Genomic DNA, 16,449 nt, shown 5'->3' with positions numbered 1-16,449 from the left:
AGAAGGAAGAGGAGTGGATACAGGAGACGAGCAGTCAGCGGCGCACGCAGGAGCGGAGGGCAATGCACTGGAAGACAGCCCTATCAAGCAACGCCCAGGGGTCAGCAAGGGGATGGAAGAAAGAAGACGAGAGACAATGGTAAAGGGTAAAAACCTAAGTCTAAAAGATTTATGGCCAAAGAGAAATAAGTTACAGACTTATAACGGGGAGAAAGAGAATGGCAAAACGCATAAAACTCTGGAAGAGGATACGGTAGAAATAGAACAAATGGAAAGATCTAGAATGACCAGAAGTAAGTCAGGGAATTTAGAATACAAAAGTAAAAAATAACTAGAGTTAAAGGTATCATGTGTTAATATCGAAGGAATATGGAACAAAATAGGTAACGAAGACTTTAAAGAGCTACTGGAAGAAATGGACATTCTTGGACTTGTAGAAACTTGGGCTGATTACAAGAAAGACTTAAGGATAGAAGGGTATATTGAATGGAGTCAATATCGATCAAGGAGATCCAATAGAGGAAGGATATCAGGAGGAATTTCGGTGGTAATCAAAAACAACTTCAAAGATAGGATACGGCTCTTAGAATCTGAATTTAAGGAATTAATCTGGATAGGAATACTTGATAGGGTCAATTGGAGGAATGAAATATGTATAACTTTTATATATAATCCACCTTTGAGCTCCCCATTTTCACAGAATGAGTTTTTTGAGAATTTAGCGACAGAAATTAGACGAATGAGAAGTACGTATGTTCAGGCAAGCATTATTATTATGGGTGATCTTAATGTGAGGATAGGGGATAAGAAGCCAGTTTATAGTCAACATGAGGATGAGGTATTAGTAGTTAATAGAAATAGCCAGGATTAACAGAAATGGAGAAAAACTACTAGAATTATGCATGGTAGAGGAGCTTTATATATTGAATGGATGGTGGTTCGGAGATGAGAGAGGAAAACTAACCTATATAGTAGAAAATGGGGGCAGTACAATTGACCTAGTTGTATGCTGTAAGGATAGTTTGCAAGTTATCAAAGAGATATGCATTAGGGATTGGGCGGAGGCAAACCATATGACAGTATCTATAAAATTCATGATTAAAGATATAAGAGTGCAGGAGATAGTTTACGATAGCGTAAAGGCGAGGAAAATACCCACGTATCATTGAAGAGAAGAATTAAGGAATGAATTTAGAGAGTACTTCAATGGAGAGAATTTTGAGATCTGGAAAATAGGTATTGTAAAACTGATAGAAGAGAATAGAGTTGAAGAAGCCCTAACCAGGATAGAAAATGTAATTGGAATGGCAGGAAAATGTATGAGGCAAAATCCTGGTAGAACGCAGATAAAATGTGGATAGTATAATACAGGATGTGCAAAGAAAAAGTCACTGGTTATGAAGGCACTTAGAAGATACAGGGAGGATGGTGATCAAGTAGCTAGAAATGAATTTTGTAGGGAAAGGAAAGAATACAGAGAATTGTTAAGAAAGACGAAGTCGGAAAGGCAACAAAGAATGGCTGCAGACATAAATAAAAAGTGTACGTAAAATGACAGTAGGAAAGTATGGGATAAAATAAATCAGATGACCAAGAAGAAATCAGGTTCAGGGGGGACCAATATAAGTCATAGTTACATGGGTCTAGTTTTTAGAGAAATTATTGAATAAAGAAGACAAATGGATAGATCATCATGAGGGGATTATTGTCTCAGAGGGCTTGAGTGTCACTCTGCCTGAATTAGATGAGGCTATTTCAACTCAGGAAATAAGGAACATGTTGCAAGGAGCTAAAAAGGGAAAATCAGGAGCTATGTCGGGTATCACATATGAATTTTGCAAAGAGGTGGGAGAGCGAAACGGAATGTGGGAAATTTTGACAAGGATATTCAATAAAATCTTCGAGAAAGGGATATTCCAGAAAGCTTGGAAAGAGGGGATAATGTGCCCTTTATACAAAAATAAAAGGGATAGATTAAATCCTGGAAACTATAGGGGAATTACATTATTGGATACATTGGGGAAAATATATACTGGTATACTAGCAAATAGACTAAGGAACTGGACGGAAAGACATTCAATCCTGTCAAAATTTCAAAGTGGATTCAGAAGGGGAGAAGAACAATAGATAATGTTTTTATAGTGAGAACTCTTATTGACAAGTATGTAAAGAAAAAAGAGGTAAGCTCTATATAACATCAATAGATTTTGAAAAAGCATTTGATACTGTGAACAGGGGGCAGTCGTTACTAGATTGAGACAAGTTGGAGTGTCATGTAAAATGAAAAGAGCTATAGAAAAGTTGTATGCTGAAGTAAAGTGTAGGTACTGTGAGAGTGGAAGAAGGTGTAGTAGTAGGAGAGATTATCTCCAAAATGGGTTTGAAACAGGGGTGTAAATTGTCACCGATTTTATTCCTATTGTTCACTAACGATATACTATAATTTGAAGTTGAGGAAAGATTTGCACTGCCATGTTTAGAAAATCAGGATAAGATATTTGGAGAAGTTATTAGAGAAGTGAAAATAATGTTGAACGACAATAAGATCTCGTCTGACGCCGATAGCCACTCCACCATGGCCTTGAGTAAGGCGATCAGCGTGATAGAAAGTAAGCAGTGGAAATTGAGGCTGTTGGATTGGCGTCAGAAATGTCTCATTCAGAACAAAAATATCTGGTGCATACAAGGAAAGGGAGGTATCCAGCAGTGACTGATTGGACTTATGAGATCTTATGTTAGCATAGTAAAGCTTCAATATGCTAACGCACAAAGTGAACAGTACTTAGGGGAAAAAATGCAAAGTGGATTTTATTCCCCAAGTACGCCATGTCTACATGGGTGTTCAATACCAATCGAGCCGCTAACTGGATCTGATTCAGGATGTGTGGGTGGTGGAAAGGGAGGACATTCATAATTTTTTGAAAAGACATTACACTTTTAATAATAAACAACCATTAAGAAATTCCATTGACTTGTGTGACATTTTGCTTAAATTTGGCGTGCGTTCAAACCAGATGATGTGTTCGTATGACGTAGTGAATATGTTCCCAAATATTCCGACAGATAAAACTGTTAATATTATTCATGATAATATTTGTAAACACAGTAATCTTAGTAAAATGGAAGTAGAAGAATACACTAGATTGTTAAATTTTGTATTAGACAATAATTAATTCTCATTTAACAATAATATTTATAAACAGAATGGATTAGCAATGGGTGACCCAATATCGGGCAATTGATTCAATCGAACACAATGAAATAATAGCAAAAAGTAAAGAAATTGATTTATGGTTGAGATATGTAGATGATACATTTGTAATCATAAACAAAGATGTCACTAATAATCAAGAAATCTGAAATAAATTAAATGAAATCGAATCTAATTTGAAATTCTCGAAAGAGGACGTAGTCGATAACTCATTGAATTTTCTAGATATAACAGTTACGCGTAAGGTTAACACTTTTGATATCCAAATATTTAGAAAACCGATACAATCATCTACAACTATAAACAATTTTTCTTTACACCCGAATTCACATAAACAAGCATCTTTTCACAGTCTGATTTACAGAGCACTTAGAATCCCTCTATCTCCCAAGAATTTGAAGAGAGAATTAAATTATAATAGGTACCTCACTAAACAAAATGGTTTCAAAATAGAAATGATTAACAAATTAATCAATAAAATTAAGAACAAGTTATCTACGAATCTGATACCAGCAAAAACAAAAAAAAACTGAGTATTCTACATTCACTTTTAATAATCCAGCTATACACCAGATTACTAACATATTCAAGAAACATAATTTTAATATAGCTTTTAGAACTACTAATACTAACCAATCCATATTCTTTAATCATAAAAAAGTTAATTATGATAAAAATCGTTATTTGGGATCGGGAGTATACAGATTCAAATGTACTCAGTGTAATTTTTCATATGTTGGACAGACTGGGAGAAGTTTTGTGACAAGATACATGGAACATGTTAACGCGGAAAAACATAGGAAATACTCAGCGATGAGTTCGCATATGAGGGAGACTGGTCACAGATTTGAATCCATAGAGAATGACTTAGCGATAATTAGAAACATACAAAAAGGGAGAATGTTGAACGAATTAGAAAGTTTATACATCTATTTAGATCAGACGTACAATAAGCAACAGAATCTTAATGAAACCACGGACAATAAAAGTATGTTACATGAATTAATGCCAAAATTATTAAAGTCAGTTAGTTCGAATAAATTTAGGATACCTAATATATTTAATTCTTCAAACTCTAATACTCCTCCCATACCTACAGATATTAGGCCTACTTCCAGCAATACGGTTGACTCCGCCCCTTTGTCAGCTTCGTCACAATTGACTCCACCCATCCTCTCCTCCTTTCCATACTCCCCTATTCCTTCCCCTCCGAGTTCACTGCCGCCTCTGCAGCACAGTTACAACACCAGACTCAGAGCCAACAGACGGGCAGCAACCAACACAACAGTAGATAACAAATAACAACTTCCACTAACATGTAAGTCCTCATCTGCTTCAATTTATGTAAACCGAATTCTCTCCTTACGTTCAACTTCTTATTTCTTTTTTTCCTTCTCTTACAGAAAACATTATTTCTGCATCTACTGACATTTTCTGGCAAGCTTTCAGCCAATTTTATTACCTACCGGTGCTAAGGGCCACTTACAATTTTTCAACAGATGCTTCTGTCTCACTTTATGCTGACGAATTTCATCAGCGGCCTTGGAAAGATTGTATTTATGACAATCATGTTTATGCTTGTGTTCACGCCCTCATGTCGTTGGCTTTATATTATTACCACTTTGGTTTTCCACTAATATTTTAAATGCACTGTTTTTAATTAGAATTTTAATGGAAGGAGTTTTAGTCTCTGACAAGATTATAGTTTAATCATAGACAGTTTTCCATTACCATCTTTATATATTGTATCATTTTTCACATTTTTATGTTCCAAATTTTAATAACTGGCTAAACTTTTAGCTTCTACTTTTAATATTAGTTGTATTCTTAATGATTGTTTTTAGGCTGAAGATGCCCTTAATTGAGGGCGAAACATGTCCCATTTAACTAAGAGTCTATTTATGTAACCACTATAAGTGAAAATAAAAGTATTGAATAGGTGCAACAAATTAAAACACCTTTATTGTTGTTGAACAAGTGGTATATTCCGAGCTGTCAGCGGAAAGATGGCGTGGTATGACATTAGTAGACGAATAAGTTTGAGTGGCATTTATAAAAGTAGGAAAGATCACAATATGAAGATAAAGTTGGAATTCAAGAGGACAAAGTGGGGCAAATATTCATCTATAGGAAGGGGAGTTAGGGATTGGAATAACTTACCAAGGGAGATGTTCAATAAATTTCCAATTTCTTTGAAATCATTTAGGAAAAGGCTAGGAAAACAACAGATAGGAAATCAGCCACCTGGGTGACTGCCCTAAATGCAGATCAGGATTGATTGATTGATTGATTGATTGATTGATTGATTGATTGATTGATTGATTGATTGATTGATTGATTGATTGATTGATTGATTGATTGATTGAAACAAAACAAAACCTAGGATCCTGGCTATTTTGATCTTAGGTAGTAGGAACAGCGGCTGAAGATGCCTAAAAAATAGGCAAAACATAACAATAATGTAAAAATATTTATGTAAATCAATAAAAGAACATAATGTATTGAAAAGGTGGACTCTCAAAAAACATTATTTTAAAAAGATATATGTTGCTCAATACGGACCCAATGATGAGATTTAACTTGTAAAGAAAGACTTGTGATAGAAAATGAAAGAATGAATGAGGCCGAAAAATCGTAATCCCACATTTTTTATGAATATTGGCAATAAAGCAGCAATTGTTGTTGGGTATGTTTTAATGTTGAAAACATTTCTTATCAAACAAAGTAGGGGCCCCCATACTATGAAGAATGTAAAATTAAGGAGGTTCCTCAATTGTGCCGAAAGTTGAAGGGCTAAGAGCCCAGAAAGGTTTCAAATTGTGAGTCTTGGATAGCTATATCAAACTTTTTTTTAAAAATTGAAATTCACTTCCGGCCCAAATGCAGCCTAAAATCGCTTGTTTCTCTGCATTTTCTTTTGGATTCAAATCCTAGCCAAATTAACTTTTTTACATAATTCTTTCCATAATGTATTTCTTGGTTCAATACCCTCAGACTTTTTTTGATATTTTGAAAAATGTCCACACCGAATGCAGTTACAAGGGCTTAAGTGAAACTCTGCATTGACTCACATTAGCGCTCATAGTGTCGCTTATGTGAAACAATGCATTTACTCGCCCATAGTGGTAGAAAAAGGCAAACGGCTAATCTAATCGACAGGATAATTACTTACAGTACTACTTACTAGTCTGGCTACACAAACAGTAGTCGTTTTTGGCCTTGCCAATTAGCCTCCTCCACCTTTTTCGATCTGTGTATTCTTCTTCGGTTAGTCCCATTCTGCTCATATCCTCTCTGACCCCATCTATCCATCTCAATCGTGGTCTTCCCTTTGGTCTTTTGCGTCTGATGTTTTCTTCCACCACCTGCCTGGTTATCTGACCTTCTTGATGCATTATGTGTCCATACCACTTCATCCTCCTCTCTTTAATCACTGCCACAATGTCTAGCGATTTGTACAATTCCTAGTTCTAGGTTTTTCTTTTCCCTCCATTCTCCTCTATCCTTCACTGGTCCAAAAATCTGTCTCAGTACAGCCTTCTCAAATGTCATGGGTTTTCTTTCTGTCGTTTGGATCAGAGTCCAGGTCTCTGCTCCGTATAGGACCACGGATTGTATTACAGTCCGGTAGATCCTTATCTTCGTGTGTCTCGATAGAAGCCGGGACTTGAGCAGCTTTCTGACTGCAAACCTTGACCTGTTTCCTGCTTGAATTCTAGCCATTATTTCTTGATCTATCTCATTCCTCTTACTGAGTACTCCCCCAAGAGATTTAAATGCTTTTACTCTTTCAAAGATTTCTTCATCCACATCTAAGGGTTTGTTATTGTTTTCTTTGCTCACTACAAGGTATTTGGTCTTTTCCATATTCATTTTTAAGCCCACACTAATTGTTTCTTCCCTTAAAACTCTTGTTATTTTAACAAGATCTTGCTCATTCTGTGCTATCAAGATTACATCATCCACATATGTCAGGGTGTTGATTCTTCTACCCAGTTGAATTCCTGTCTCTAGGTTTGTTACTTTCCTCAGTGCTCTTTCTAGTACCAGATTAAACAGAAGGGGAGAGAGGCAGTCTCCCTGTCACACTCCAGTCCTCACTTCAACTTCTCCGACCTCCTTCCATTCACACGCACTGAGCATTTTGCTTCTTGTATACATGTGTTAGTTTGATTAGTTTCCTTGGAACTTGTGCCCTTTCCAATTCCTGCCATATTGCTTGCTTGTTCACACTGTCATATGCTTTTTGGAAGTCCACAAATAGACAGTGTGCATCTCTGCAAAATTCCCAGCTCTTTGATAATATTTGCCTTATTATACAAAGTATGCAGTTGGTCAATGGTTGATTTTCCCTCTCTGAACCCTGCTTGTTGGAATCCAAGTACTTCCTCGACGTATGGTGTTAATCGTTTTAGTAGCAATATGCTCAAGATTTTATATGCTGTACATAGTAAGGTGATTCAGAAATAAACCCCCTGGTAGAATGCCACTATGCAGAAAGTGATAAATGAAAGGAATATGGCTAGGAAAAGATAAGGATAAGGAGAACCAGAAGGGTGCAAGAATTTTTTTTATCAGACTGAGAAAATTAGAGCCAGCCCCATGGTGTAGGGGTAGCATGCCTGCCTCTTACCTGGCAGTCCCAGTTCGATTCCCAGCCAGGTCAGGGATTTTTACCTGGACCTGAGGGCTGATTCGAGTTCCACTCAGCCTACATGATTAGAATTGAGGAGCTATCTGATGGTGAGATAGCAGCCCCGGTCTAGAAAGCGAAGAATAATGGCCGAGAAAATTCATTGTGCCGACCACACGACACCTCGTAACCTGCACGCCTTCGGACTGAGCAGCGGTGCTTGGTAGACCAAGGCCCTTCAAGGGCTGTAGTGCCATGGTGTTTGGTTTGGTTTGAGAAAATTAGATCAGAAGTACAGAGATTTGAAACTTAAACCTAAGAGATTAATCAAATCAGAGAAAGAAAAATGTTGGTTGGATTTCACTGCCAAATTAGAAAAGGACAGCAAAAACAACAAGAAGCTCTTGTACAGCATTTTGAAATATAGAAGAAAACCATATGTACCAGTGAAAGTTATAGAAAATGAGAATGGAACGGTCATATGGAAAGAAACAGACATAAGACAAGTGATGAGGAACTATTTTGTGCAGTTATATAATGGAAAAGATGCAATGGAGAAGGAAGGAGAAGGTTCAGAATCTGACAGTGATAGGAGTGAAAGTGAGTCTCCCCTAACTTGTTCAGAGGTTGAAAATGCTTTAGAGAACAAAAGATAAGTCACCTGGCATCGACGAAGTGAATGTTGACATGATAAAGGCTGCGGGAATTCCTGGACTTCATTGGTTGTTCAGAGTTACGAATGCCATCTGGAAGGAAAATAAGGTTCCAGAAGATTAGACAAAGGATATTATAGTTCCCATCTTCAAAAATAGAAGCAGACATCAATGTAGCAACTACAGAGGAATCACACTCCTGTCTCATGGATTAAAGCTTATGGAGAAAATTATTGATAAACAGCTCAGGAATATCATTGAACCTCAGCTAGAACAATATGGATTTAGGGGTGATAGAATAACCATTGACCTCATCTTTGCAGTTAGGATGATTATAGAGAAATACTGGGAGAAAGGAAGAGATATCATCTTTGTCTTCTTGGATCCCGAAAAGGCTTATGACAGCGTGCCGAGGGATAAGATCTGGGATTGTCTACAAGAAGAAATGTTCCAGACTCTCTTATCAGAAAAGTGAAAATGCTGTATAACTATTGTCAGAGCTGTGTTAAAATAGGGAGCGGATATTCAGATTGGTTTGTTACTTCGGCACTGCTGTTCATCTCTGTAATGAACAAAATCACAATGAGAGTGAAACAACAGTGTGTCGGTCCTGATTTCAAAGCATTGGCTTTCGCAAATGATGTGATGATTTGGGATTGCACAGAGGATGAAGTACAGCAGAAACTAGATAACTGAAACAACCAATTTAAGGAGTTTAGCCCAAAAAGATGGTAGCCATGAAGGTTAGCAGGTAAAGAAGAAATATGAATATTATGCTGGATGGAAAGAAGGTAGTAGAAGTTGATTAGTTTCAATACCTTGGTAGCATTGTAACTCAAGATGGCTGTTGCTCAGATGAAATCAACAATAGGTTTCAGAAAGGAGCTTATTTGTGCCAGCAAGTCAGGAACCTCCTCTGGTACAGCCAAATTCCTTTAATATCTAAGAAAAGTTTGTAGCAGGTCTACATTGTACCGGTAACAACATACGGTCTGGAAACTTGTCCCATTAACAGAAGGGATAACAGCAGACTCCAGGCTGTGGAAATGAAATTCCTGAGGTCAATGCTGCAGAAAACGAGTCAAGATAAGATTTCAAATGAAAAGGTCCGTGAAGACATCCAAGTGAAACCACTCAATGAAATTCTAGCAACATCAAGATTGAGATGGTTTGGTCACTCAAAGAGGATGGATTTGAAGAGGGTAGCACGAAAATGGTTCGTCAAAGATCTGCAGGGAAAGCGACCTAGAAGCACACCAAGGATACGGTGGATCTCCCAAATAAAAGATGATCTGCAAAGAAAAGGAGTGGAATTATGTAAAGTTGAAGAAGTGTACTTGCATAGGCATAAGTGGAGAACACTCTTGCACTGCTCCCGGGATACTGGAGACAGTTAAATGATAATGAGTAAGTCATATGTGTACCAATTGTGGTTGACAGCTATGCTGGAACATATGTCCATAATTTTGGTACTGTAGAATCGTTGAGCTGACGTTGCCATGATGGCCAGCTATCTCTTCATCTGATTCAGAGAGAGAGAGAGAGAGAGAGAGAGAGAGAGAGAGAGAGAGAGAGAGAGAGAGAGAGAGAGAGAGAGAGAGGGAGAGAGAGAGAGTGTGTGTGTATAAAGAAATGGAATCAGAGATAAGGCTTTTTCCAGATGACATTATTCTGTACAGAGTAATAAATAAGTTACAAGATTGTGAGCAACTGCAAAATGACCTTGATAATGTTATGAGATGGACAGTAGGCAATGTTATGATGATAAGCGGGGTTAAAAGTCAGGTTGTGAGTTTCACAAATAGGAAAAAACCTCTCAGTTTTAATTACAGCATTGATGGGGTGGAAGTTCGCTTTGGGGATCATTGTAAGTACCTAGGTCTTAATATAAGGAAAGATCTTCATTGGGGTAATCACATAAATGGGATTGTAAATAAAGGGTACAGATCTCTGCACATGATTATGAGGGTATTTAGGGATTGTAGTAAGGATGTAAAGGAGAGGGCATATAAGTTTCTGGTAAGACCCCAACTAGAGTATCCTCACCATGATTACTTGATTCAAGAACTGGAGAAAATCCAAAGAAAAGCAGCTCGATTTGTTCTGGGTTATTTCCAACAAAAAAGTATCATTACAAAAATGTTACAACGTTTGGGCTGGGAAGACTTGGGAGAAAGGAGACGAGCTGCTCGACTAAGTGGTATGTTCCATGTTGTCAGTGAAGAGATGACGTGGAATGACATTAGTAGACGAATAAGTTTGAGTGGTATCTTTAAAAGTAGGAAAGATCACAATATGAAGATAAAGTAGGAATTCAAGAGGACAAATTGGGGCATATATTTGTTTATAGGAAGAGGAGTTAGGAACTGGAATAACTTACCAAGGGAAATGTTCAATAAATTTCCAATTTCTTTGTAATAATTTAAGAAAAGGCTAGGAAAACAACAGATAGGAAATCTGCCACCTGGGCAACTGCCCTAAATGCAGATCAGTATTGATTGATTGATTGATTGATTGATTGATTGATTGATTGATTGATTGATTGATTGATTGATTGATTGATTGATTGATTGATTGATTGATTGATTGATTGATTGATTGATTGATTGATTGAAATCCAATATTTCTCCTATTTTAGCCTATGTTAATGTGCCAAATGGCCAAAATCTGGGGAATGGAGAGGGCTATTTAAATTTCTTGTAGATGGGCTTACCTATAGGGTCCTAAAGGGTGAGTATACAAAATTTGGTTCAGATTGGTGGAACAGTATGGATTTGTATAAGGAACAGACAGGCAGGCATTCTGCTTGATATACCTACATATATTATTATACTTTTAGGATGAAAGCCTTGATGAAAGTACTAGTTGCCCCCATAATAATCTACAGTATTTGCAATTTATTCTTCTGTTTCTGAGTCTTATCATGAAAGCATTAAAATTATATCCTATACATCCTTCATCCATACAGGTACTATCATACACAACTGGCCTCACATGCCGCAGGTTATTCACACAGCTTCAACCAATGAGTTTATTCCTAATTAGACTTTTCTTTCTTTCTTATGAAATACTTGAAATACTCTCCTGTTATTTTTCCTATCAGTTTGTACTAACAAATTAAGTGTGTCATAGCATATTCAACAATCTCAATTTTGCTATATTTTTCTGTCTGGGCAAAAGTCTGCCTTGTGCAGTTGCATTGTATAAACACCAAGAAGGAATTGTGCTAGATAAACGAAATTCGGGAGGTGTGTTTATACATCTGAGAGATGATGCTTATTCAAATCTGTGCACTAGTCAACGAAGAGTGGTGCTAGTAGCGCCACTATGACCTTAAAAAGCAAGTTTGCTTTAAATATGTACTGAACACTTCACGAGCATTAGTCATTGTTCAGTGTTGATGTTGTGAGGTAGATGTGAGTCAAACATAATTTTAGGGAGACCAAGAAGACAGTATCAGCAACTTGCTGAGTTTGAACAAGGCCGTGTAATAGGGCTACGAGAAGGTGGATGTTCTTTTCGCGATATTGCAGAAAGACTTTGCAGGGATGTATCCACGGTGTTGGCAACAATGGTCATGGATAGGAACTGTCTTCAAGGGTCTATCCACACACGTAGAGGGAAGACAGCCATATTTGCCACATGACTGCAGTGGGTCGTGCTGCATCTGCAGCAGCCATGAGAACTTTAGTTGGCAACAGAGTGACACAGTGAACTGTAACAAATCGATCACTTAATGGACAGCTCCGAGCCAGATGTCCTGTAGTGTCCTTGCCACTAACTCCACTTCAGTGGTGTCAAGCTAGAGCTCATTAGAGGGCGGAGTGGTGATATGTTGTTTTCTTAGATGAGAGCCGTTTCTGTCTTGGTGTCACTGATGGCCATAGGTTGGTAAGAAGCAGGCCAGTTGAGCGCTTGGAACCAAGCTTCTGTAGTGTCGGCACACTGGACCTACACCAGGAGTTATGGTCTAAGGAGTGATTACTTTTGACAGCAGGAGCATTTTTGTTGTTATTCTAAGAGCCTGGAGAGTGAATTTGTATGCCAGACTGGTGATTGAACCAGTTGTGCTGCCATTCATTCACAGTATTTAAGGGGCTGTTTTCCAACAGATTAACATTCATCCCCATACCACTGCTGTTACCAACATGCTCTAGGGTGTGTCAATCAGTTGCCTTGGCCTGCAAAATCACCAGACATTTTTGTCCATTGCTAATTTTTTGACCAAGTGCACAGGCATGGAATTCCATTCCACAAAATGACACAGGCATCTGTATGAAGCAATGCATGCACATTTAATGCTTGCATTCAAAAGGCCAACTCGCCTGGTATGAGACTCTTTAACACCACCATATCCCCTATAGTATCTTATGGATTAGAACTTATCTGGGAACATCTTAAACTTAGGGACTTTGCTAAAATAGAAGGTGTCTAAGAACATTTCCTTAAGAATGCACTGAGAGTGAGAAAATCAGCACCTACAAGAATGGTTTATATACCAGCCAAGGAGACCTTTTATGTTGAGGACCTGAGGAACCAATTGTTCCCGCCATCTACTGAACAATATGCAAAACATCTGGAGAGAAGAGTGGCTAAGAGCAAAGAGATGAACATAGACTTTTACGCTGCAAGTGCCATGATGAAGGAAAATCAGGAACTCAGACATGTCGTGATCTGAAATGCCATGCACGGCTTTCATCACAAAATATGCATGACCAAATTGTATTACAATCCCAGCAAAAATTGTATATGTGAGCTGTGCAATCAAGAATGTGACAGATAACACCTAACACATGTCCCTTTTCATGCGTGGAAATAAAAAGTCGCATGGAGCCAGGTCAGGCAAATAAGGTGCATGGGGCAACAGAACCATACCATTTTTAGCCAAAAGCTGTCTAACAGAGATGGCTGCGTGTGCAGGTGCATTGTTGTGGTGGAAGAACCAATCTCTTGTCTGAAATAAATCAGGTCTTTTTTGATGAACAACACTGTTGCTCAATCTTCTTAAAACTTCCAAATAAGAGGTTTGATTGATGGTCTGACCTGGGGGAACAAACTCTGAATTAACTACGCACTTGGCATCAAAAAAGCAAATCAGCATTGTTTTGATGTTTGATTTGACTTGATGACATTTTTTTGGACGGGGTGGAAAATGACATCCTCCATTAGCTTGACTGTTGCTTTAATTCTGGATCATAACCATAGCACCATGACTCATCACAAGTAATGACAGAAAATCTGGATCAGTTTCAAGCTGTTGTTTCAAAACACGACATGTTTCAACTCAACACTTTTTTTTATTGTCAGTCAGAACCCGAGGAACAAACTTGGCAGCAACCCTTTTAATTCCCAAATTTTCCATTAAAATTTGCTAAACCAAGCTCCAAGATAACCCACTAATCTCTGACAGTTGATCAATTGTCTGTCGATGATCTGTGAGCACAAGCTCTTGAATTTTTTTAACATTTTCATCGATTCGGGCAGTTGATGGACGTCCAGAACGAGGTTTGTCATCAATCGATATGTCGCCATTTTTAAACCAAGCAAACCACTCGTACACTTGAGTTTTACCATCTTTGTAAGCTGTTTTCAACATTAAAACAGTTTCAGCAGCATTTTTACCAAGTAGAAAACAAAATTTCACAGCTGCACGTTGTTCACTTAAACTTGCCATCATAAAAAACGAAACAAGAACAAAACAGTGCTAGCAAAAACAATCACTGCATATGAACAAAACAAGCCAGATCAACAACACAGGCGGCACTGAACTGGCAATGAGTTGCGCTATACATGCCTAGCGGCAGAAATGCGTACTACACAAGCTTCGCCCACGGCAATGTTATTCTGGTTATTTTTGGATACCCCTTCGTAAAGTGGTTGACGATTTTCAGAGGTTCTCCATTGAGAGTAAGAGAATCCCTACCTGAAATTTTTCCTCCCTTTTGAAATGTCATTTGGACTGTCTTCTCCAAATTTATTGTCAGGCAATTTTTCTTTACCCACTTCTCCAACTTTATTAAAACACCTTGTAGGTCTTTTCTATTGGGTGACCCCAGCACCATATCATCTGCGTATCCCTTTCAGACCACGTACATACAATTGTGCAAGTTCATTTTTTATTTATGTCTGAGCTTATTTGACGTTTTCTTGGCACTAGACCAGACTGCAGTGCTTGTGTGGGACACGTAGCATGTACTCCAGTTGTTTTTATTTAGTGCTTGACCACCAGCGGGCAGGAAGAAGAGTTTAAATATACATTTCATCGGCAAGATGGTGGGAAGAAGTAATGCCTAAAATAAGTATTTATTTATTTATTTATTGCATTCATATTAATCTAGAAGCTTTACTGGATATCAGAATGTAATCAGTGAAGTGTGTAAATTGTTTAGCGAACGTCAATTGTGCACTCACAACACCGTACATAATACCATGTGGTTTTGAATGTTGATATGCACTATTGTGCAGGCTAGGTTTCCCTGCAGGCAATGCATTCGGGAGTGTTTGGTGCTGCCACCAAAAGGACTGTGAAAGCAGAACTCGTATTCTACGTGAGAAATATAATGTATAAGATTATGCTTGTGAAACACTATTTAAATTGAACACCAAAGCAACAACTGATACACTGCAAAAGGTTGACAGAAGGATACTCAGAACAATCATTAATAAAAAACATCAGGTGGATGGACAATGGAGATTATTGCCTAATGCAGTGGTTTATAGGGAAAGTGAATCTATAATAGATACAATGAGAAAAAGAAGAATTGCCTTTTTCTGTCATCTTTCTAGATTAAATGATAATAGGATAATAAAACAACTATTTAATTACTTTTGGAAAAGTAAAACAAAAAATAATTGGTTTAAAGAAGTTCAGAATGATTTAGAAGAGCTGAATATTACAATGAAGCAAATTGAAAATAGAGAAGAAAAAAGGATTCTCAAGAACAAACAAATAAGATTGTCATTAAAAACTGTACAACACAAACAATATGTCATATCTGATGAAGAAAGGGCAGCCAGGTCAGCCAGAATGAAGAGGTTTTGGGAAAGGAAGAAGATGATGCAAGCTAAATCTTCAGTTAATTCTTTGTTAACGTAAATGTATTTGGGTTTGATTTAGGTGCTCCAATGTGGGCGTAAACTATGTAAATAAATAAATAAATAAATAAATAAATAAATAAATAAATAAATAGAACATTTGATCATGTACATGTGTATATTCACATGTCCAGAGCTGAATTTTTTATTTTTTATTTTCTGTAAGTAGTGAATTAATTCCTGACACGCACAATTGTGTGGGTGCTGTTTTTCAGACGATAGTTCTTATTTTGTAACATAAACTGTAAACACATGTATTTAAGAGCATTTTAGTAAGTTCTTGATGTACAAACAAAAATTCACACCATCAGTTTTCTTTTAGGTCTGATGACAAGGTACTGCTGCCAAAAGGACTGTAAAAGCAAAACTCGTCCTCAGTGTATAAAATGAAATGTATACTTGTGTTTGAACAAAAATTGTAATTATTTTAAATTATTCCACACTGTAAAACAGAACATTTGATCATGTACATATGTATATTCACATGCAGTGAGGTAATTTTTATTTTTTGTAAGTAGTGAATTAAGTCCTGACATGTACAATTGTGTGGTTGCTTTTTTTCAGATGTTAATTTTTTTGTAGAATAAACTAAAAATATATGTATTTAAAAGCATTTTAGTCAGTTTTTGATGTACAAACAAAACTTCACAGTACCAGTTTTCTTTCAGGCCTGAAAGGAATGAAAGATAAGTTTTGTATCCGCTGTGCTCTGAAGGATGTCTGTAATATCGGCTGTAGCGATGTTAAACAATAGAAGGGTCATTGAACCTCCATGCAGGACTCCATTTGTTTGTTCAAAAGACTCAGGTACATTGACTGTGTCCTCAAACTGCACTAAATTAACTGATGAAATGTTT

General features: G+C 37.3%; 1 protein-coding gene across 1 annotated transcript in view; it reads right to left on the bottom strand.

Annotated features, from left to right (window-relative positions):
• LOC136868493 (E3 ubiquitin-protein ligase SIAH1A) overlaps positions 1 to 16,449 on the bottom strand; it is a 53,115-nt gene that overhangs the window by 19,379 nt on the left and 17,287 nt on the right. Inside the window, exon 2 of the mRNA XM_067144778.2 lies at positions 8,506 to 8,590. Coding sequence (XP_067000879.2) covers positions 8,506 to 8,564 — 59 coding nt within the window. The 5' untranslated portion in view covers positions 8,565 to 8,590. The remainder of the gene's footprint in view (positions 1 to 8,505; positions 8,591 to 16,449) is intronic.

This window comes from Anabrus simplex, chromosome 1, assembly GCF_040414725.1.
Source record: "Anabrus simplex isolate iqAnaSimp1 chromosome 1, ASM4041472v1, whole genome shotgun sequence".
NCBI classification, from domain to species: Eukaryota; Metazoa; Arthropoda; class Insecta; order Orthoptera; family Tettigoniidae; genus Anabrus; species Anabrus simplex.
The sequence above is the reverse complement of the archived record's forward strand: the minus strand, read 5'-3'. Positions and strand labels throughout refer to the sequence as shown.